The 24,110-nt window shown below is 45.8% G+C and overlaps 1 protein-coding gene across 2 annotated transcripts in view; it reads right to left on the reverse strand.

The window, feature by feature from the left end:
* Positions 1-355: 355 nt before the first annotated feature.
* The window catches only part of TBC1D31 (TBC1 domain family member 31), a 38,184-nt gene continuing 14,429 nt past the window's right edge, over positions 356-24,110 (reverse strand). For both annotated transcript variants that reach the window (XM_077271181.1, XM_077271182.1), the window contains exons 11-22: positions 23,336-23,482; positions 21,624-21,757; positions 15,066-15,199; positions 13,904-14,083; positions 7,827-8,059; positions 7,222-7,374; positions 6,524-6,752; positions 6,236-6,370; positions 4,887-5,081; positions 3,861-4,014; positions 2,677-2,802; positions 356-637 (exon numbers count right to left, since the gene is read on the reverse strand). In XM_077271181.1, the coding sequence (XP_077127296.1) occupies positions 495-637; positions 2,677-2,802; positions 3,861-4,014; positions 4,887-5,081; positions 6,236-6,370; positions 6,524-6,752; positions 7,222-7,374; positions 7,827-8,059; positions 13,904-14,083; positions 15,066-15,199; positions 21,624-21,757; positions 23,336-23,482 (1,963 nt within the window). In that variant the 3' untranslated portion in view covers positions 356-494. The remainder of the gene's footprint in view (positions 638-2,676; positions 2,803-3,860; positions 4,015-4,886; positions 5,082-6,235; positions 6,371-6,523; positions 6,753-7,221; positions 7,375-7,826; positions 8,060-13,903; positions 14,084-15,065; positions 15,200-21,623; positions 21,758-23,335; positions 23,483-24,110) is intronic.

The following is a 24,110-nucleotide window of genomic DNA, read 5'->3' on the forward strand; positions in this document are numbered from 1 at the left end:
TATATATATATTTTTTGTATTGGTATGTATATATATATATATATATATATATATATATATATATATATATATATATATATATATATATATATATATATATACCAATACAAAAAATATATATATATATATATATATATATATATATATATATATATATATATATATATATATATATATATATATTTTTTATGCTAGACACTCTGTAATTGGTCCAAACAACTCTACATTTCCTTTATCCGGGAAGCCAGCGACGTCTAGTGCAGGTAATCCATAAAACCACGTTGAACGTTATACAATCCTCCCATTCACTCATTTTTTGCTGTCGTAGTCAAAATAAGCAACTTGTAAAACATAATGAAATAAGTAATAAAATTTTTTAATGATCATATACATTTGGAGAGGATTCAACTTGCCGTACAAAACAAGGTAAGAAAAAGAAGGAATGAAAATAAATAAAATAACCTCCACCCCCAACTCCCACCCCGTGGTAGAAGTCAAGTCCACTGTGTGCCCGGGTAGTGTGACGTGGGGTATTTCCTCCGAGCTTGTGAAGCCAATTTGTGTCTGAGTTCTCGCACTTCTGACATGAGGGCACGTTCCTTATACTCCAAGTTTTCTCTTCCTCGATCTAGAGAAACTAAACAGAGACAAAAACACATATAAACCTAGAGACTTCATATAGGTGCATCCTGTGGAAATGTACCAATGTCATCAGATGTCCTCAACTCTGCCATGTTACATTTGCGCTGCGGACATGCTGCAATGAAGGTGTCAATGCGAAAGATCGTTGCAAAAAAAAGTCACCAATTTCACCATTTGTATTGCAGAAATGCACACAGATACCTACAGCGCAAACCGACATTGAGGATTTTATGGTCACCGCCGCACTGGTCAATTTTCCCCTCCAGAAATTATTTGCAGCCTGTGCACGTGACTTGTGCTGGATTTCAACCCAGTAATAGGTGCCGATTGACTATTGTATGTACAAGTCGATGCGGCTCATTTACTGGTCTGTCACACAGGCGGACGAGCAGTGATGGGTACAGAACGAATGTTGTGCACTTATACAGAGTGCAGGTTGTCGCCAGCAGATGTCTGGTTTATGAAGGACAAAGTACTGCTGCTAAGGACTGTTGTGCCGGCAAAAAGGATCCAATCCATTTTACTTGCTCTTTAGGTCATCTCTGGGCCGATAATTGGGAACAATCGATCTAATGGAGGCTCATTCACCGATTCTCAGCCCGACTAAATGCACCTTATAGAGTTATGTGCCCGATAACGCTTTACATCTGTGTGGCATGGAGTCACCGTACATCTGCGGACAGATATTCCAGCCCGCGCTGACTGCACTACATCCCACACTTGTTTTGCATTCTTAGGTTTTGTATCAATACCAGCATTGTTTTATGTTGCTCCACAAATTCTTTATCAGATTGAGGTCTGGTGATCGGGCGGCCACTTCATAACATCAATCTTGTTCATCTCGAAACAGGATGTTGCCCGATTGCTGGTATATTTGGGGTCTTGTCCTGCTGAAAACACCCATTTCAAGGGCATTTCGTCTTCAGCATAAGGCAACATGATCTCTTCCAGTATTTCGAACTATTCAAACTAGTACAGGTATGCGATAAATGGGGCCAGCTCCATGGTATGAGGAACATCTCCATACCATTATGCTTGCACCTCCATGTTCACAGTGACCTTTGGCCTGAATTCAGTGTTTATGGGTCGTCTCACAATCCAATCCGATCTTGCTCTCATCTGTCCATTGAACGTTGCGTCATTTCTTTTGGCCGGTCAATGTGTTCTTTGGCAAAATGAAACCTTTTCAAAACGTCTATTTTTCAGCAGCAGTACTTTACATAAGTGTCTTTCACATAGTTTGGCATCATGTACAGTATGTGTCTTCTGATGGTTGCAGGACTCTCGGGTAACTGAAGATCTTCATTCATCTCCCTGGAGCTGATTATTGGATGCTTCTTTGCCATTCTTGTGATTCTATGATCTGGTAGTATTTCTTTTCCTACCATGTATTTAATTTGTCATTTTAAAGCATTGGAAACATTTTTTGCTTAGCAGCTAATTACATTCTGCACTACTTTATATGTTTTTCCTTCTCCAGTCAACGCCTTGATCAAAGTTCTCTCCTTCGGGACAATGTCTGGAACGACCCATTTTACTCACTGAACAAGGGCTGAAACCAGCTGGTACAATATTTGTTGCCCTTCTTCTTTAAATAAGGGACATAATTGACACCTGTTGCTTCACAGAATGAATGACCTCACTAAGTGAACGCTACAGGGTTATTAATTAGAACACCCCCTTTCAGTAAATGAGTCAATAAAACCTGCATGCATGTTACAACTGCTGGTTGTCCATGGCTCTCGAACACCCAAATCATGAATTTTTTCCCATGTTGTATGATCTTTTCAGCCAAAAACAGTGATTAAACACATTAGTAATGTTAGACTGCTATTATTTTTCCCATAACTTCTCCTGGTTGTTACTGGAAATAGTCAGCTTATTGTCATACTGGTCCCCAACAACCTACCTGACCTCGTGCAGTAGGAGTTTTACCTTGTCCTGCGTCACCCCTCTACATACCCATTATTGAGCAGTCTGAATCTTGGGGTGACGGAGATGAGTGCCGGATGCCTTTCTAATACCAGGACTTACAGTGGGTTGATGAGCTTGAGGACGAGACGTTGTTGAGGCAAACATTGTGTGGTTTGCTCTGAGTTTCCTTATCCTCCTGTGTAGAATTCTTCAATTGAGAACTTTGATTCAAGTCGTGAAGTCTGTCTGTAAAACAAAGCAACCCACACTGGTCCTGAAATCTGCAGCTTAGGGGTTTAATGGAAATCCCTTTAATTAGGGGTTTGTATGAAAATGAGCTGATCACATGGTTCACAACTGCTCAGACCCCCCAGTGATCAGCTATAATCTGTGAGAGACCCAGTAAGGAAGAATGTAGTCTCCCTGCAGTGCCTCCGCAGGAGAGGTGGAGCATTACATAATGCCCATCGAAATCAGTGGGCTGTATTTGTGTTGCACTGAGAAATCAGGTCTTCCATTGCTAAAGACACTGCTTGTATGGCTCTTTGGTCTGATTAATGGCGAAGTCTTTTTAAAGTTACCCTGTCAGTAAATTTTTCTACTTTTAATTAGTGGTATGGATGTATAAATGCTTCTCTCCTAATAAAAATACTTTTTTTGTAGGGATCCTGTGCCAGTCATGAGAAATCTAGAGTAGAAGACACATGCAAATCAGGCAGGAAGTGCACTGGGAGGTGTATCAATGCACTTTGACTTCTTCCCAGTGCACTGATACACCCCCATTGCACTTCAAGCTTAATTTGCATGTTTCTTCTACCCTAGATTTCTCATGACTGGCACATCAGATACCTACAAAAAAGGTATAATTTGTATAGGGTGAGAAGCACCTATACAGCTATACCACATATGTAAAGATCCTGCTGACAGGTTCCTTTTAATAATGGATCCTTGTGTATTTACTCACAGTTCCTTAGAAGTATTAGGAGCCATGATCTCAGCTTTCTAAATCCAATTGTAGGTGTGACACGAGGAGGGAAGAAAAGGTTGTCCTGAGCCGAGCTCCAAATAAGTAAACAGGGCTCAGGTGCAATACCAGACTCAACCCCTGAACAAGAGTGGCACTGTGTAACGAAGGGGGGGGGGGGGGGGGGGGGGAAGAAGAGAGGTTTTTGTTTTCCCCAATGCTGGTCAATTACTTTAAACCTTAATTATCAGATTATGGATGGAGCTGTGTTTAGAGATACATTTGTATAACACGTGCAGATTAAGTGCTGTAATAGTCAATAAACATGGTTTATACCGACCAGAGTCTTCACTCTCCGTCTCTGGCAGGACGTCCTCTGGCTTCACCTCCTGCACCATTCTTGGGTGTAATAACGTCCTCGTTTCCGGATCCCATGTGGCTTTTGAGAGCCGTTCAGTCTCCAGCTGTGACTGTCTGCTCGACACTTCTGCCCACTGAGGAGACGGAATGGCACAATATGGAAACCAGCAGTCAGTCGTTACTGGTGAAACACTCTTCTTACCCTTGTGGTACTGGCCCATACAGACATTAGCTCTCTCTATTAGACACTGCATAGGTTTCACGTCTTACCCAGAAGTTACAAAGAGGCTAAACATCAACCTTAATGCCCTGGTTTGCCATCAAGTGGCTACTTGGGGCAGCACGGTGGCTCAGTGGTTAGCACTGCAGCGCTGGAGTCCTGGGTTCAAATTCCACCAAGGACTACATCTACAAGGGGTTTGTATGTTCTCCCCGTGTTTGTGTGGGTTTCCTCCGGGTTCTCCGGTTTCCTCCCACATTCCAAAGACATACTGATAGGGAATCTAGATTGTGAGCCCCATCGGGGACAGCGATGATAATGTGTGCAAACTGTAAAGTGCTGCGGAATAAGTTGGCGCTATATAAAAATAAAGATTATTATTATTATTTCCAACTCTGTACATTTATGGCATTTCTGCAGCATTATTCATAAGTGTCTAAAAGGTGTGGGTCCCCTGACCCGGCAAGGGGGCTGCCACATCCAGGTAGATAGGGAGAGGAGGTCTTCTATGGGAATTACAGAAGCAGCAAAAATGTTTCCAGAACTCCCATAGAAGTGAATTGAGAGAGACCATCTTGGACGTGGCGATCATGTCATCAATGGGTTGGAACTGCATTAATCGGGGCAGGATCAAATGACTACCATGAGCATAAATGATGGGCTTCCAAACAAGTAACTAAATACAAGTATGTATTACAGGACAACACCGTCTGTAACGGAGCACCACTGACTGCCTAGTCTTACAGCTGTGCGCGGTATGGAGCAATGTCAGCGGATCTCCCTTACCTTTCTCGCTTCCAGTTCCTTAATGACATCACAGAGCTGCTTTTCCTGCTCCTTGATGCTCTCCGCTAATTTTGCCACGTCTTCGTATTGTTTCCCACGCTGCACGTCATCCTGTTTCTGTGTATGAAGAGCCTGCAGCTTCCACTCCGTCTCGGAGCATAAGCGGTCGGCTTTTGCCAAACTCTCTTCCAGGAGCTGTAGAGGGGAAAAAATGCTTTAGTGTGTAAAGACTTAAACAAATCTACAGACTTAGAAGAGCTGAATTTGTTGCTTTATTCTTTTTTACGGCTTCACTCGTGAATCTTGATAACATGCTGTAACACACGACTAACGGGAGGGATACATGAAACAAGGATTGTAATACAGTCTAATGACGGACAGTAGATATTTAAAAGGGGTTCTCTTCCAACAAGAATGCCTGCCTATATGGACTTTGAGGGGGCTCTCCACTCGGGATCCCCCAATATATATGCCCAAACTAAGGGCTGATCAGGGTAGGAGACAGCTTGAGAGATGTGTCCAGGCATTACATGATCAGTAGACATGTAAAGTTATAAATGAGGGCAGTAATGATGGCAGGTTTACAACTGTGAATGCACCTCAAAAAGTCCCCAAATTTGGGCACATCTGGTTTTAGACTTGTCGCTCACTCAAAAAGAAGATGCGGCTGACGATGCACCAAAATTTAGGCTCAAAAACTAAATGTAAGACAACCAAGAGCCGGTACAAAGTTATGCTAAAGATGCATCAAGTTTATCATTGAGCATGAGCTGTTGACTTTGGCACATTTTCAGAGTAATGTGATGGTCGCCTTACGTGCCAGCGGGATGAGACAATGTACTTTAATGTAATGACTAAAGCAAATCGAACTTAATCTCTAGACCAGAGGTCCCCAACATTTGACCTTGAAAGCCAAATCCAGCCTTGAGATAGGGTCACGAGCCACATTCAGCTCCCGCCCCCCTCACAATAGTGGCAACTAGGGTTGAGCGAAACGGATCGGTCATTTTCATAAGTCGCCGACTTTTGGCAAAGTCGGCGTCTCATGAAACCCGACCCGATCCCTCCTTGGACAGGTAGTGTCATCTTGTCTCCAGCGTACCATACTTAAATCATCTCAAAACCCCTAAGACCAGTATATGTGTATCCAGACTTGCTCTTCTGTGCAGGGCTGCTCACAAAATTCACCATTTTCAGATGTGCTCTTCATACCTGTTTGCTAGAACTGGAGCTAATGCACCAAGTTGACAAACAGCCGCGAGCCACAATTATTGGGACTGCGAGCCACATGTGGCTCCCAAGCTACAGGTTAGGGATCCCTGCTCTAGACTGTGGTTTTATTCCCCGACCTTCTTGTCTTTGAGATCAGCCTCTGACTCCATCAGCCTCCAGAACATCTGTTCTTCCAGGTCGGCTTTTCTCCTGTTGGCGTCATGTTCTCCTTTCACTTCTTGTGTCTCAGACTCAAGCTCTTTAGCCAATTGCTAAATATTTAAAAAAATAAATACATAAAAATCAAAAAAATGCTTCACTAGAAAGGAAAAAACTTAAAGGAATCATATGTACAACTCAACACAGTATGTGACGCTGATGATCAGTTCTATGCTCCATCCTCCTCACCGGTCACACAGAAGTACCTGCTCGTAGAAGCGCCTCTGAGCCTCCAGCTCCATCTGTCGGATCTCCACGTCTTGTACCACGGCAGCAGTTTCCCTTTCCCGTATACACATCTTTCTTTCGATCTCGTCGTCCAGACGTCGGAGTTCCATCTTTCTTTGATCCTGTTGGTATTTCATGAAACGTTTTCTGGCGGCTTCTAAAAGCTGAAGCTCTTTCAGTTTGAGCTCTCGCTTTACAGCTGCAAGCCTAAGAGAAAGCAAACACACAGCACGAGGCGTTATACAGTATAACCCGAGCATGCTAATGTAAAAGACACAAATTGTGAGATACTGGAGGACTGGTTGTGGGGTAATTAAAGTACTGAAATATACTTGCAAGGTCTGCTAAAATGGCAACCATCATTCTCGCTGTATCCGGGCTTCATTTATAACATGGGGGCCAGAACTGAGAGCCCAAATCTCTATCTAAAACATGCAAGTCTACATTAATATGTCCATTTAACGCTTAGGCATAAACAATAAATGGATTTCTCCAATGGACCCGATGCAGTCGCGAATACAGCATGTGTTTAGGCGATACCTATTTGACCCCATTTCTAACATTCGCTTTATCGCACCCTAGTAGAGAATATGGAAGAGGTGTACATCACTGCAGGCCTGATCTCAGACATGGCTGCCCCTGCAGATGTCTGCGATATCCAGATCTCGGCTCTTACCTTTGCTTCTGCTGCAGGAGCCTTTGTTCCTCCTCGATCAGTAGCTGTCGCCTCTGTTGTTCTGCTCCTCGGAGAAGCTCCTGCTGTTGGTACCAGGCCTCATCATCTGCTCTTCGCCTTAAAGCCTCGACCTCCATTTCATGGGATATCTGTCTACACGGACGAAGATAAAGTGTGAAAGCTCCAGAGAACAAGCAAGAAACAACGTCAATGTAGTATTAACAAGTCTTAAAAAGAAGGGCATTTATCTTTTTGTACCAACTAAGCAAGTTATGACCAGGAAAATAACTTGCTGATCAAAAGGTGTCCATGAAGTTCCACAGTCACAAAGACAATGAATGGAGGGCATGTGCGGCCACGGCCAATTCTCACTGGACACTTCAGAGCTCAGAATCGAGATTGCGTGTAACCCCCAGCAATCAACATTATGATATATGGAAATAATACATGCTCAATAAAGGCAGTAAATACTAATATAATACTAGCCTGCACCAAGAGGGATAAGAGGTAGCAGCACCAGCCTATGTGCCGCTTCCATTTCTCGTGAAACCATGCATCAGTCTCCAATCTGTGCACAAGATCAGAGATTGTCCCTGCTCTCTTACCTCTCTCGTAGGTACTCCAGCTCCTCCTGTCGGATCCTCTCCCTTTCTTGACTCTGATAATCCACGATAAATTTGGGGTACTTGTTGAATATAGGATACTGTCCTTTAGTAAGAGGCACAAATTCGCTTAGTAGCTGATGCGGGTGAATTTCACCCGGAGTGGCGTCCATAACATGATAAGCCTCTTTAATCATCGCATTGATATCCAGGTTATTCCGGTGATGGAAAAAATACTACAATAGTAAATTATATAGGCTATTCTTTTTTTTGTGCAGAGCTGATGATTTTGTTGATACTTATTTTAGGTACATAAAAAGGATCCAACAATGAAAAAAAAAAAACAATAAACAACCCAAATGTTGTAAGAGTAGTGGTAACTGAAAAATAGCAATTATGGCTTATACGGTATAGTATTTTTATTATTATTATTATTATTATTTTTAATGGGGCAAAAAAGAGGATTTGTGTACTTACCGTAAAATCCTGTTCTCGGAGCCTTCATTGGAGGACACAGGAGACCATGGCTGTATGCTGCTGCCACTAGGAATCTAACATTAGGCAAAGAATCAACTCCTCATCAGCAGTCTACACCTACCAATTGGCACAAAGCTAATCAGTTAGCAAGATAGCAGTAGGAGAAGCAACAAGAAAAACTTAATCCTCAACATATATACAACGGGAGGGTTGTTCCCCAATGAAGGCTCAGAGAAAGGAATTTTGTAGTAGGTATCCAAAATCCTCTTTTCTCTAATACTTCATTGGGGGACACACAAGACCATGGGACATACTAAAGTAGTCCCAAGGGTGGAAAAAGAACGGACGAACACTCAAAACAGGTCTAGGCGACTGTCGCTAGCAGAGCCTTCCTACCTAGGATCACATCAGCCAAGGCATACAATACAGACCAAAAGTTTGGACACACCTTCTCATTTAAAGATTTTTCTGTATTTTCATGACTATGAAAATTGTACATTCACACTGAAGTCATCAAAACTATGAATTAACACATGTGGAATTATGTACTTAACAAAAAAGTGTGAAACAACTGAAATTATGTCTTATATTCTAGGTTCTTCAAAGTAGCCACCTTTTGCTTTGATGACTGCTTTGCACACTCTTGGCATTCTCTTGATGAGCTTCAAGAGGTAGTCACCGGGAATGGTCTTCCAACAATCTTGAAGGAGTTCCCAGAGATGCTTAGCACCTGTTGGCCCTTTTGCCTTCACTCTGCGGTCCAGCTCACCCCAAACCATCTCGATTGGGTTCAGGTCTGGTGACTGTAGAGGCCAGGTCATCTGGCGTAGCACCCCTTCACTCTCCTTCTTGGTCAAATAGCCCTTACACAGCCTGGAGGTGTGTTTGGGGTCACGGTCCTGTTGAAAAATACATGATGGTCCAACTAAACGCAAACTGGATGGAATAGCATGCCGCTGCAAGATGCTGTGGTAGCCATGCTGGTTCAGTATGCCTTCAATTTTGAATAAATCCCCAACAGTGTCACCAGCAAAGCACCCCCACACCATCACACCTCCTCCTCCATGCTTCACGGTGGGAACCAGGCATGTAGAGTCCATCCGTTCACCTTTTCTGCGTCGCACAAAGACATGGTGGTTGGAACCAAAGATCTCAAATTTGGACTCATCAGACCAAAGCACAAATGTACACTGGTATAATGTCCATTCCTTGTGTTCTTTAGCCCAAACAATTCTCTTCTGCTTGTTGCCTGTCCTTAGCAGTGGTTTCCTAACATCTATTTTACCATGAAGGCCTGCTGCACAAAGTCTCCTCTTAACAGTTGTTGTAGAGATGTATCTGCTGCTAGAACTCTGTGTGGCATTGACCTGGTCTCTAATCTGAGCAGCTGTTAACCTGCGATTTCTGAGGCTGGTGACTCGGATAAACTTATCCTCAGAAGAAGAGGTGACTCTTGGTCTTCCTTTCCTGGGGCGGTCCTCATCATGTGAGCCAGTTTCTTTGTAGCGCTTGAAGGTTTCTGCAACTGCACTTGGAGACACTTTGAATGGTCCAGTAATTACATCTTTTTGTCCCAACACAACAGAAGCGCCAGCTTAAAGGAGCGAGTGTGAAACTGAGAAAGGAACTGCTTCAAAGGCAGCTACAATCAAACCCAAAATACTCAAAGGTCTCAAGCAGACAGTGTAATGGGCGTCTGAGAGAATGAATACCGCATAGGAGGGAGGAGACATTTCCTTTGGGAAGAACTCTGGCTTGTACAGTATCGAAGAGCATGCATAGGAAAACTAGACGGTGCAATCAGAGACGACTTTGCCATGTTGATGATGCAGCCCAGGCAAGAGAGAATGTGGAGAATCACATGAAGACTCACAGCAGTCCAGACAGGATGGAGATTTGGTCAGAAGATCACCCAGGAAGGGGATGACTATAATTCCTTTGGGGCATAGAAGAAGACTCTAGGAGCAGACGCTAGATCGAAGGCGAGCGCTGTAAATTGAAAATGAGAAGCCTGAACTGCAAAGCAAAAGAACTTTTGGTGAGATGCACATATTGGAATATGAAGGTAGGCATCTTGGATGTCCACTGAACAGGAGAATTCTGTGGACTCAATGGAGGCAATTACAGAGCAGAGGGATTCCATCCTGATGCGGAAGGCGCACTGAGGCTACGTTCACATTAGCGTTGCGTCAGGCGCAGCCGCGGCGACACATGCGTCATGCGCCCCTATATTTAACATGGGGGGCACATGGACATGCGTTGCACTTGCGTTTTGTGACGTATGCGTCAGGGCGCAGAGGACGCTGCATGATGCAGTTTTTTCTGCGCCAAAAACCATGCAAAAATGGAGCATGCATCACAAAACGCTGCGTTGTGCATGCGTTTACATTTGCGTTGTGCGTTACGTCGCCGACGCTGCACCGCACAATGCAAATGTGAACGCAGCCTTACTTGTTTAGGAGTTTGAGATCTAATATAGGAAGGACAGAACAATCCTTTTTTGGAACAACAAAAAGGTTTGAGTAGAAACCTGAGAAGCATTCCTCAAAGGAAATGATGAAACCTGACTTAAGGAGAGAGGAGATTGGTATCCCCTTTTTTTTTCTTTTTTAAAGGCAGAGAGGGATCCTTTGGGGGTAGGAGTCAAAGAATCGATAATGGGGGGAGGTATGAGAACTCTATTTTGTAACCGGTGGAGACTACGTTTCTGACCCAGGCACCGTCAACATTACAAAGCCACGCGTCCATGTATAAAAGAAGATGGCCACCCAGGTGGGGACGACCCGTTATCAGCAGGAAAATCTGTTTGACCTGGATCAGGAGATCTTGCTTTGATGGCCGAGGGTCTGCCAGGAGGGATTTGGCTGAAAAGAGAGCCTCTTCTTATCCAGCTGTGCCGGGGAGTGGTCTCAGCGGTTAGACGTTCCAGAGGAGTAAAACTGGCGAAGTAGCAAAACTGCAGGGGGAGTTTCCTGGCTGGTGGACGTTTTGGTCTCTGTTGGGGAAGTAAGGTACTCTTCCCTCCGGTGACAACTAAGATGATTTGGTCCAGTCTAGTTCATAACAGCCGTAGACACAAAGTGGAGACTGGAGAAGCATTTTTTTAAGGCTATGTCTGCATTCCAGGCCTTGAACCACATGACTCTTAATGGCCACAATGTTGCTGGAAACTAGCACCGAGCACTCTGCGGTATTATGAGACGAGGTTAGAAGGTATTACCCGCATGGGCAATCTGATCGGCAAGATCTGCCAGTTCTTCAGAAGGGGCTCTGGAAAGGATGCCTTGATGAAGGAGCTTAGCCCAGGCAGAGACTGACTTGGAGACCCAGGAGGCAGGGCAGAACAAGGTTCTCGCCACCTGGAAAGCAGACTTTGCTAACGATTCGATGTGTCCGTCTGAAGGGTCCTTGAGAGAGGCGACGTCTGAAAGAAGAAAGATCGTATTTGAGGACAGTTGGGAAACTGGAGGATCCAAACGAGAAGTTCAGTCCAGGGTTTGAGCAGCTCAGGAGTGTTACAAGATATTCATTCATCTCCTTCTCAAAGCAGTTTACCAGTTGCCCCCACTCCTGGAAAAAAATGTAATCAAACCCCTTATGGTTTGAGAAAACCCAGGGGAAAGTTTCACCTTCTTAAGAGACTGCTGGCTTTGTGGGAAGGGGATCCCGATCCTTGACGTTGAGGGTCTGATTTATGGCAAGAATCAGACTGTCCATCATGCCCCACAACTTGAATGCTTGTTCAAAATAAAGGTCAGAGTAAGTCTCAGAACCTGGAGCTGCATGGGGTCCGGGGAAGGAGCGTGAGACACAGGAGATCCTGGAGGATGTGGGGACTCCGAGATGGGTGAATGAGACCGATTCCTGGATCTCACTTGCTATGTGCCATGATGGAGAGGATATGGGATGGATTCCGATTTGTCCCAGGGAATGTTTGGAGTACCAGGGTTTGCTGCTGTACTGGGCAGACACTCAATGAATGAAACCAGAGTCTGGGAAACCTTGGTTAGGTCAACTACAGACAGATAGTGTGCAGCCCACTAGGGGGGGAGGGTGTGCACTCTCTTCCCGGGTAGTGGGGGCCTCCTGGGAGGTCTGCATCATGGGGTAGCTGCAGTCAGGGCTGAGGGCCAATTGCTGACCGGAGGGCAATTTTTTCTTACAGAAGAAACAGGCAAAGTGAACAATAATAAGGTGGGGGGGTTCAGGGGATGGCGGGAGAGAGCCTCCTGAAGGACAGACATAGGATGTACCTGGGGAGAGCTGCTGAGGAGTGCAGAGCCTGTGAGTCCAAAGAACAGTGTCTACCAGTCCTGAGGAGTACTGTGACGAGAATTAAGGCAATCCTGAGGTGGCTGCAGGTGTGAAGCGGTCGGTGACTTGAGGTAAGGCGCCAAGCAGGGGAGACGATGCAGAGTCCGGAAGTAAAGCGCATGGGGAATTGTGCCCAGACAAGCACCTCAGTGAGGATTGGCTGCCGAGAGAGACAGAGATTTGAAAAGTAATGCAACGGGGAGACACTTTCAGCATTCACCCGGGAGAGGGAACCAGGAGATCGGGAACGCCGAGAGGGGATGCCAGCACCATGGAAAGGAGGTGAGCCATGCCAAGGGAGAGTGCCCTGCGTTATGGAGGGGATAGAGATTCGGCCAGGAGCCCCCTTACTTCCCTTTTTTATTTTTCCCTTTTTTTTGCTGCGATGACATGGGGAAGGAGAGGTACATGTCCTGACGCAGTCCAGACTCCTTCTTTACAGTATGGAAAACATTCTTCAGGGGCCCACAAGTCTGTAGGGGCACTGGAAATGGTCAGTCTTCCTCCTAGGCACAATCTCGCTATGGTAGACAATTGGTCTGGGGTTAGGTGGCAAAAAGACAGACCTCCTGGCCTCCCTGAGACACTAGACGTGTTGGGAGGGGAGTACGGTCCTGCCACATATACACGAGAGGGTACGATGTGTATAAGACCACACTGTTCTCTTGGTCTCTAGGTGGGAAATTAGAGTGAGCCATTACACTCGGTTACCCGTAGATACAAGCTGACCCTGAAAAAAGGAAGAAAATACAAGTCCCTAAAGTAGAAATGGATCTCAGAGCAGAGAGCCGCGTCTGCCTCCTACTGACACCAGGTTAAAACTGATTATCTTATTGTCAGTCGGTTGGGTGTACACTGCTGGGGAGGAGCTAATTTTTTGCATACCGTCAGTCTCCTAGTGGCAGCAGCATACACCCATGGTCTGCGTCCCCCCTGTGAAGAAATATAGAAAGAAGGGTGGTTCTAGATTTTAGATTATATTTTACTTTATTTTTTAGTCCTATTAAAGGGACTTGAACCTGTGATCATCCGATCGCTTATACTATATGCAACAAAACCACAGTATCACAGTATTATAGAGAAAATTCACAATCTCATATGAAGCTCAGCATAAAATATAAACATTAGACAATGGGTTTACTTTACACCCAGGTCATATATATATTGATTATACTTTTCTGCGTGTGTAACCGCGGCTGTTCTCATGCTGCCCTTATTATTGCACATCAATACAACAGTTATGACATCGACTGTAGGATTCTGTTCATTTAAAGAAGTCATTGTATTACCTCAAAGTCTTCCTTCTGGCTGCAGTGCAGTAATGGGGAACGAGAGCACAAGATATAGGACACAACCCCCATCAGCAGGAAGGAAGGATGATTGGAGAACACATTATCAAACAGCTTCAGCCATTCTTCTCTTGTCAAAACCTCAGAAAATAGAGTTTCCAACAGAGGCCATGCGTAAACCTGCACATGAGAGCGCACACCGAAAACCACTGGGAGTTAATATAGCAGTAATATTCTTGTACATAGGGGCAGTATTATAGTAGTTATATTCTTGTACATAGGGGGCAGTATTATAGTAGTTATATCCTTGTACATAGGAGCAGTATTATAGTAGTTATATTCTTGTACATAGGGGGCAGTATTATAGTAGTTATATTCTTGTACATAGGAGCGGTATTATAGTAGTTATATTCTTGTACATAGGAGCAGTATTATAGTAGTTATATTCTTGTACATAGCAGCAGTATTATAGTAGTTATATTCCTGTACATAGGGGCAGTATTATAGTAGTTATATTCTTGTACATAGGGGCAGTATTATAGTAGTTATATTCTTGTACATAGGGGGCAGTATTATAGTAGTTATATTCTTGTACATAGGAGCGGTATTATAGTAGTTATATTCTTGTACATAGGAGCAGTATTATAGTAGTTATATTCTTGTACATAGCAGCAGTATTATAGTAGTTATATTCTTGTACATAGGGGCAGTATTATAGTAGTTATATTCTTGTACATAGGAGCAGTATTATAGTAGTTATATTCTTGTACATAGGGGCAGTATTATACCGGTTATATTCTTGTACATATGGGAGAGTATTATACTAGCTATATTCTTGTACATATGGGACAGTATTATGGTAGTTATATTCTTGTACATAGGAGCAGTATTATACTAGTTATATTCTTGCACATAGGGAGCAGTATTACAGTAGTTATATTCGTGTACATAGGGGCAGTATTATAGCAGTTATATTCTTGAACATAAGGGCAGTATTATAGTGGTTATATTCTTGTACATAGGCGGCAGTATTATAGTAGTTATATTCGTGTACATTAGAGGCAGTATTCTAGTAGTTATAAAATATGTTAGGAGCACATAATTTGCCATGCATACATATAATAATATATCCCAAGGACATGTGGAAGGTTGTATTGATTACCTGCGATGTGACGTCATACTTCACAAAGTGCTGGAGAAGCTCCTTGTCATGATGTGCCAACACATTCTCAACCATTCCAAGAATGTTAATTGGAGGATTTGGGAAATACTCAAACCAATGCTGACACCAATTAGCTAACAAGAAAAAAAAAAAAGCAATTAAAATTATTACCCACAGAGTTGCATATAAATTTTGAAGAGGATCATAAAAAATTAGTATCCAGGTGTTACAGAGGTGACACCGGATGTGGAAAATAGCGATTTTTGTGTACTCACCGTAAAATCCTTTTCTCCGAGCCACTCATTGGGGGACACAGGACCGTGGGTGTATGCTGCTGACACTAAGTAAATACAAAAAGGGTTAGCTCCTCCTCTGCAGTATACACCGCCCACTGGCTCCGGATAATACCAGTTCAGTAGCAAAGCAGTAGGAGATTAACAAAAATTAACCGTAGGTACAACATGTCAGAGACTAACGCACTCATCATAGGCAATAGGCCAAAACAAGGGTGGGTGCTGTGTCCCCCAATGAGTGGCTCGGAGAAAAGGATTTTACGGCGAGTACACAAAAATCCCTATTTCTCCATCGCCACATTGGGGGACACAGGACCGTGGGACGTCCAAAAGCAGTCCCTGGGCGGGAAATAACGACACAACAGTGTAAACTCATGGCACCTGCTGTCTACAGGTGCGCCACCACTGCCTGCAGAATACGCCTACCCAGGCTTGTATCTGAAGATGCCTGAGTATGGACATTGTAATGCTTTGAGAAGGTGTGCAGGCTAGACCAGGTCGCAGCTTTGCAAACTTGCTCTGCAGACGCTTGATTCCGAATGGCCCAGGAAGCTCCCACCGACCGAGTGGAGTGTGCCCTGAGACCCGCTGGGATAGGCTTGCCTTTGACGGGATAAGCCTCTTGAATAGCCGACCGAATCCATCTGGCGATTGTCGACTTAGAAGCGGCCGCTCCCTTCCGGTGTCCTGCCGGGAGCACGAACAGAGCTTCCGTCTGTGGAAAAGATGCCGTCCTAGACACGTACTTCCCGAGAGCTCTCACAAGATCCAGAGAGTGAAGAGCCTTCTTCACGTGGTGCGTAGGAGCAGGACAAAATGACGGAAGTGCGATATCCTCGTTAAGGTGGACGGAAGACTCCACCTTTGGGAGGAAGGTAGGGGACGGTCTGAGGACCACCATGTCTCTGTGGAATGTAAGGAACGGCGTCCGACAGGAAAGGGCAGCCAATTCAGAGACTCGCCTGATTGACGTAATAGCGACGAGAAAAGCCACCTTCCAGGAAAGGAGAGGGAGAGAGATGTCCTGCAACGGCTTGAAGGGAGATTCCTGCAGGACACCTAAGACCAGATTCTCTAGAGGTGCTCTGTAGGGAGACACCACGTGGGAAAATGGACTCCCGTCCCATGCGTCCAGCAGAGCGTGCTGGAGGGGACGGAGGTGTAGTTGCGCAAATGGAATCGCCTCCATTGCTGCCACCATCTTCCCAAGAATCCTCATGCCAAAACGGATGGAACAGGGAGACGGCTGGAGAAACTTCCAGACCCCCTGTTGAAGAGCCAGGACCTTGTCCCGAGGAAGAAGCACAAAACCTAGGGAGCTGTCCAGGGTCATGCCCAGGAAGGAGATCCGTTGGGCCGGGACAGGATAGGACTTTTCTAAAAATTGACCAACCAGCCCAGACGATAGAGAGTATCTAAGGAAATGCGGATGCACTCCTCGCAGGCTTGAAAAGATTGGCCTTTGACCAGTAAGTCGTCTAGATAGGGAAGCACGACTAGACCCCGAGAATGTAGAATGGGCATGACCGCCGCCATGAACTTTGTGAAAACTCTGGGGGTGGTGTCAAGGCCGAAGGGCAAGGCAGTGAACTGAAAATGTTCCTCTCTGACGGCGAAGCGAAGAAACCTTTGGGGAGGTGGGAAGATTGGGATGTGGAGGTACGCATCCCGGATGTCGATGGATGTTAAGAATTCGCCTTGTACCATCGAGGCAATGACGAAACGGAGGGATTCCATCCTGAAATGACAGACTTTGACAAATCTGCTCAAGAGCTTTAGGTTCCATACTTTTTGGGGACCATGAACAAATTTGAATAAAAACCGTGGAACCTTTCGTCCTCTGGGACAGGGACAATGACTCCATCTTGGCAGAGCGACTCAATGGCCTGGGAAAAAGCCAGAGCACGGGTTCCCGCTTCGGGAGGGCAGGAAGCGAAAAATGGGGGGGGGAGAGGAAAAATCTATTTTTTTCGCTGCCACATGCATTGACACGGCCGGTGTCTGCACATCCCACTTATCCACCAACGTTGATTCCAGCCACTTAGTGTACGGAACCCTAAGGACGGATCTACACCGATTCCCTCACACTGCGGGTTTATTTTGCCAAAATTAACGCTTAGTAGCTCGGGCTGGCCCCTTAAACTAGAAGCTGGGCAGATTTTCCCAGAGGACTGGTCCATCCCTTTAAAAGCACCAGGCACTCGCCTTGACAGGCTCCTCAGTCTAACAGCCTTTGATGGATATAGCAACCGACTTCTCTCCACAGCGGCCGCTGCACTAGTAAGATTAAGGTTTGTCTACCCTTATTTTTTGGCTGATACCCTAGCAGCACCAGTTACACTCTAGAGAAAAGAATTTCTACCCAAGGCGATTAAGTGATCAAGGACACGGGTTGGCCGAAACGTTTGTACTTATCGCTCCACCCGAACATTTTCTCAATAAAATTATTCACATGAATCAAGCATTTCCATCGTATGAGTGCAGTGATTATATGTTCTGCTCCATCCTGAAATGACAGACTTTGACAAATCTGCTCAAGAGCTTTAGGTTCCATACTTTTTGGGGACCATGAACAAATTTGAATAAAAACCGTGGAACCTTTCGTCCTCTGGGACAGGGACAATGACTCCATCTTGGCAGAGCGACTCAATGGCCTGGGAAAAAGCCAGAGCACGAGTTCCCGCTTCGGGAGGGCGGGAAGCGAAAAATGGGGTTGGGGGGGGGGGGGGGGGAGGAAAAATCGATTTTGTAACACCAGAGCCCTGACCCACTCGTCGTGAACAACTGCGAGCCAGGCATGACGAAACAAGAGAAGGCGTCCGCCTACTTTGCTGGTGTCGTCCGGACGAGATTGCGAGTCATTTAGAAGAAGATGGTTGGGGACTGGATCCCCTGGACCTAGGCTGCGTGGTGCGGCCCCTCCAGGAATGGTTGGGCCTGTACGAGGCCTGTGGGCTTGTGTCTCTGCAGGCGCCCCGAACCAGGGAAACTGGCCGAGGAATGCCATGCGTAATTTCCACGAAAGGACCAAATCGCCACAGCGTTTGAAGCCGTAAGTGCAGAGAAATTTGCCGCGTCCAGTGAAGCGTTTACTAAGTAATCGCCAGCCAAGGAAATTTGATTTGCCAGCTCCGCTATGTCAGAAGGAAGATCACTGTTCTGTAAGGCTTTATGCAGAGAGTCTGCCCAAACAGTCACGGCTTTGGCTACCCAGGTAGCAGCGAAGGAGGGAAAGAGTGCCGAGCCTGAAGCCTCAAAAGCTGAACGGGCGAGACTGTCCACTAGGCGATCTGTGGGATCTTTGATAGAAGATCCATCCGGCATGGATAGGAGAGTTTTAGAGGACAAACGTGAAACAGGAGGATCCACTGGAGGGGATTCTGACCATTGTTTGCGGAGATCGGGAGAAAAAGGATATTTGGACTCAAGAGATCTCTGGCCTGCAAAACGTTTGTCCGGACGCTCCCTATGTCGCTGAACTATGTGCTGGAACTCCGGGTGATTGGCAAACACCCTAGGAGTACGTTTGGTCCTTTTGAAGGACACCGAATTATCCGTACTGGAGGTCGCTGGTTCCTCATCAACCTGAAGGGACTGGTTGACGGCCTCAATGAGACTATCTATGGTGCTCTGATAACCTGGCGACTCCAGATCAAGAAGCCCATCAGACTCAGGTTCAGAGTCCTGGTCGGAAGAGGTGCCTGGGGAGCGAAAACGGGAAGCGGAGCTACCAGACGCCGAGGAACCAGAGAGCTTGGGAGACGAGCTACGGACGCGCTTCCTAGATGGCTGCTTGTGCTTAGAATGAAAGTGGCCCCTGCAGGCTGAAGATTCTGCAGTCGTAGGGGAAGCTTCTTGAATAGGCGGATTAGTGGTCCTGCTCCTGGATGGATCTTGGAGGGACTCGATAGCTTTAGTCAAAGAAGCCATAGATTGCGAAAGTGACAAAGCCCACTCAGGGGGACTGGTCACCGCGGGCTCGTATGCGGCGTGGGTCTCCTGAGCGCATTTAGGGTCACAAGCATTACAAAGCGTAACAGTATGCCCGCTTGGTAGCGCAGCCTGACAGGAGATGCAAGAAGTGAAGAACACCGTATGTGTTTTAGCAGATTTTTTGGAGGGTTTAGGCAGAGACATGTTGTGCTGCTAACTTCCGTGCAGGGCTGATGTGGGGCACTTGTGCAGCTAAAAAAAAGCGGAGCACTGTGTGCAGGAGGAGGAGGGCCTGTGTCAGTGTGCAGCGCACCTACCCAGGTCCTGTCGCGGCGCTGTGACCGGGAGGAGAGGTGCAGCCAAGCCAGAAGCTCCTCATATCCAAGATGGCCGCCAAGAGTATATGGAGCGCTTCTCGCACTGTGCGAGAAGCGCTAAACCGGTAGGCGAGGCCTCACGCGTGACGCGCGCTGTGGGCGTAGACGCAGCCTAGCTGGGGCCGAAGCCAGGGACTAAATTAGCGGTGCCCGGCCGCAAGATGTGGCCGAGCCCGAGGTGCACTCGGGTTCCCCCACCCCACCCCTGCTAGACTCCCTGCTGATGTCCTCTTCAGGCGAGGTATGAGGGGAGGTGCAGACAACCCTGATCCACCACCCTCTTGATGAGGAGGTGGAGAGGGACTGAGGAGCTCCATGCAGCACCGCTGTTCTTCAGTGGTGGTGCAGAGGGCAGCCGGACTGTGCCTATTGGAAGGTGGCCTCTGTGTATCCTAAGAGTTCTGCTCCCCTAGGATTTCACAGGGATAGTTCTCGGCTGTACATCCCACGTCGCAGGAGAGGGTACGGGGAGTAAAACTCGCCGTGCTCTCCTGTTGATGTTTTGGTGGAGCTCAGCCCCCTTAAAAGGGCCTGTCGCCCCATCATCTTCTTTTGCAAAGTTAAAAATAAAATTAAAAATAAAAAGTAAGAATGTCTGGAGAAAAACAGACGCAGTGTGCCTCCTACGGACACTAAGCAAGAACTGGTATTATCCGGAGCCAGCAGGAGGGTGTATACTGCAGAGGAGGAGCGAACCCCTTTTTGTATTACTTAGCGTCAGCCTCCTAGTGGCAGCAGCATACATCCACGGTCCTGTGTCCCCCAATGTGGCGATGGAGAAACCTATATTGAAACATCCCATTAGAGAATTCCAAGGTAATGGAATATTCTCGGATGTCTTCACTAGCTGTCATGTTGAGCACAGCTTCATTCCTGGACCGATTTCTCCTCCCCTGTGGTTACACAGTCACTGTTGTGAAGCAGTGTGTGATTTCCTTCTACCATCTCCTGCAATGTGTGCAGTACACCCAACAGCACGTGATCTATCTAGCATAACATAAGGCGTTGTGCACACTTTGCGGATTCTTCCGCAGCGGATTTGATGAAATCCGCAATGCAAAAAGTACTGCGGATTTATCGCGGTTTTTTGTGCGGTTTCCACTGTGGTTTTAGACACCTGCGGGTTTTTAACATGGAGCAGGTGCCAAACAGCTGCGGATTCCGCACAAAGAATTGACATGCTGCAGAATGAAAACCGCTGCGTTTCCGCGCGGTTTTTTCCGCAGCATGTGCACAGCGTTATTTTGTTTTCCATAGGTTAACATTGTACTGTACACCACATGGAAAACTGCTGCAGATCCGCAACGTCCAAAAACGCAGCAAAAACCGCAAAGTGTGCACATAGCCTAAATGCTTTCCATAGCCTCTCCAGACTCTGATTTTCCTTGGTTATATATGGCTAAGTTCACATTTGCGTTCGGCGCCGCAGCGTCGCCGCATGCGTCATGCGCCCCTATATTTAACATGGGGGCGCATGGACATGCGTTGTGATGCGTTTTTTGACACATGCGTCTTTTTTGGGCGCACGCGTCAGGGCGCACAGGACGCAGCAAGTTGTATTTTTTGTGCGTCCAAAAGTCATGCAAAAAAGGACGCACGCGTCAAAAAACAATGCGTTTTGCATGCGTTGTGCGTTGCGTCGCCGACGCAACACACAACAACGCAAATGTGAACGTAGCCTAACTGCTCCTTCCCTGCAGGTATCTCTAAAATACAGGAGGAACGGTGAGAGAATAGAAATGGACACAGCAGGAGTAAGGGCGCTATGGTTCTATGTTAAAGGCATCGGGATAACCAGCTATGTGAAGGAGTGACACAGTCAATCTGATAGAAAAACAGCAGGAGATTAATAAAAATTATTTATAAAGTTTAATTGTTAGGATGAAAAAGTAGTGAACATAAAAGGAGTTGAGCATTTAAAAAGTGGCATTCCCAGTATATAAAACTAATCTTACTTATCACTGTGGCCACTACTTCGAAGCAGATGAGCTGGTTGTTCTGAAAAAGTTTGACAAATGGAAATGCCAAGAGAGGAAGGTACTTTGCTTCTCCAAATATTGCGGACCAATGGGCCAAAGTAGAGAGTGTCCTGGTGAGTAAATAAGAACACAATTACTAAGTGGAAGATGGTCAGAACAACGAAGCAAGTCCAAATGTGCTTGTCTTATAACTAATATTTTCAGTTTGGGAAGTGGAAACACTTTTTTACCTCAACTTTCCAGAACTAATTTCTCATTTTTAAATTTTTCATCAAACACAGCAATGTGTTATTTCTTACAATATCCTGACATACCCGTTTTAAGTATTTCCATCTCCAAAGATCCTATCCCGATGTATAGTAGGTGTAATAATAGTATTATCAAATACCTCCAGTTAGAAATGTAGTATTCTCAGATTAGCGGTCGCTTTCCTTATGTGCAGGGCATTGCAGTAACTTAGGTATCTAAGACCACTAGGAACTAACTAACTCACTATGTGAGTGGTCGTAAACATGGATACCAAAGCTACTGTGATTGCCTGCACATGAGGTAAGCAACATGTTATCAGGAGAACTATACTACATTACTAAATTGGAGGCATTTGCTAAAATTATTCTACATATTGGGATAGGATCTTGGAAATGAGAATACCCCTTTAAGTACACTGGCATATAGTGCCTGTGCACATAAAAAGGCACAAGTACCTGTTAGATCAGTGCTGGGCACACTGCAGCCAGCGGGCCACATCCGGCATCCTATGGATATTCTACAGCCATCACTACTTTATCACAGCAGTCCATTGACCTGTAGCTAAGCGCCCTTACTGCCCCTGCAAATACCTTTTATACTTGTGGCAAATAATGCGGAAATGAAGTCGTTGCGGCACATTACAGGACTTTGTTCTTCCCTTGGTTACACAGAGTGCCTGCACTTTACCTGCGCAGGCGCAAGATTTGCAGCGATCTGTGGTTGACGTTATCCACATCAATCAAGCCAGGAGGACGGCAGCAGCATTGATCCAGATTGATGAGGTGCCGAGACATCAGACCAGACCGCGAAACACACCTGATGTGTATGAAGTATTTCTTGGCATATACGGGTGGAGTTTGGAGCTTAGATACAGGGCGATGGTCTGTGGTAGTCCAGCAGATAAAGGTGGTGGCCTTGGTTTATATTGGGAAAACCTGGTGACAGATTCTCTGACGGCCAACGTTGTCATTTTTTCTGGTCACATACACCAATGACAGCATGGGGCCTGTAGCGGTGCCCGTCTGATCCCCTTGATATAATATTATATACAAGTCATGGCGCCAGTCACACATCTAATTTATTTTCATGGACCCGTGTGCCTGATCCAAGAACTCAATGAATGAGCTATTCTGGATGGTTTTTGCAGATCATCTAATCAAGTCTATGGGAATAATAAAGAAATAAATGCACATGAAATACCTAAATATTGTATCCAATTCCACATATCCCACCTTATTTTATCAGTGCAGCAGACACCTTGATGGCACCTGACAGACCACAATCTACCTTAATTAGGTTCGTACGGTGCCTGTTGGAGTCCTCCATATCATAAATGAAGACATCATGTGAACAGACTACTCAATCTTCTCCCGGATCGCCCACTAAAAGTGGAATTCGTATCCAAAATGGATAAAGTTCTGATAGCATCTTGTTCCTACCTCTGTAAGACTCTCAGGAGCTTCGTACTCTTAAGGGGGTATTCCCGGTGAAGCAGGACGTACTGGGTATGTGTGCCCTTGTCGGTGAGGCTGCTGAACGCGGCGTGGTTCTCCGGCAGATGGAGCAGGGAACGCCAGATGAACATCCTGTGGGAACATGAAGTGTGCAGCAGTGAGAAACATTATATACTGAGCCGGGTTTTCTCATCTACACCCCAAATGCTCCAAAGTTTAACAAATGAGCAATGGTTCAAAGCAAAGGTTCACACTTACAGGGACTCGGTCCGCACAGAATCTCGGGCAACTTGACATGGCCAAACATTGCAGAGCACCTTCCCACCTGCTTGTTTTCCCTCCATCTCCCCTCTTTGATTGACAGCCCTCGCTTTATTGAGCAAGAAAAGAACCGAGACAGATGGAAAACAAACAGGTGGGAAGGGGTAAAACAATGTCTGGCCACGCCGAGGGTGCATGTGCTTGGTTTGAACAGTCATTCTCTGCCGACAGTCTCTCTAAACTCAGTCCTAAGATGCCAACACATCATAAGAATAAATGGGAACACGGTGATCCTCTAAAGGCTCCCTTACACATTAGGCTTACATTGGCCGAACCCGCCCCAATATTGAAGCGTTCTTCCGGCAGTTTAATGCATATGGGGGAAGATGGCGAGGGAGAAAACGAACCGACACTTCAGGTATTGGACGGCCGATCCTTTTGCTCTTGGTGAGATAAGCTGCTGCCAGTGGAATCTGGCAGCAACTCTATTGTATAGAAC

Source organism: Ranitomeya variabilis, chromosome 6, assembly GCF_051348905.1.
Source record: "Ranitomeya variabilis isolate aRanVar5 chromosome 6, aRanVar5.hap1, whole genome shotgun sequence".
NCBI classification, from domain to species: Eukaryota; Metazoa; Chordata; class Amphibia; order Anura; family Dendrobatidae; genus Ranitomeya; species Ranitomeya variabilis.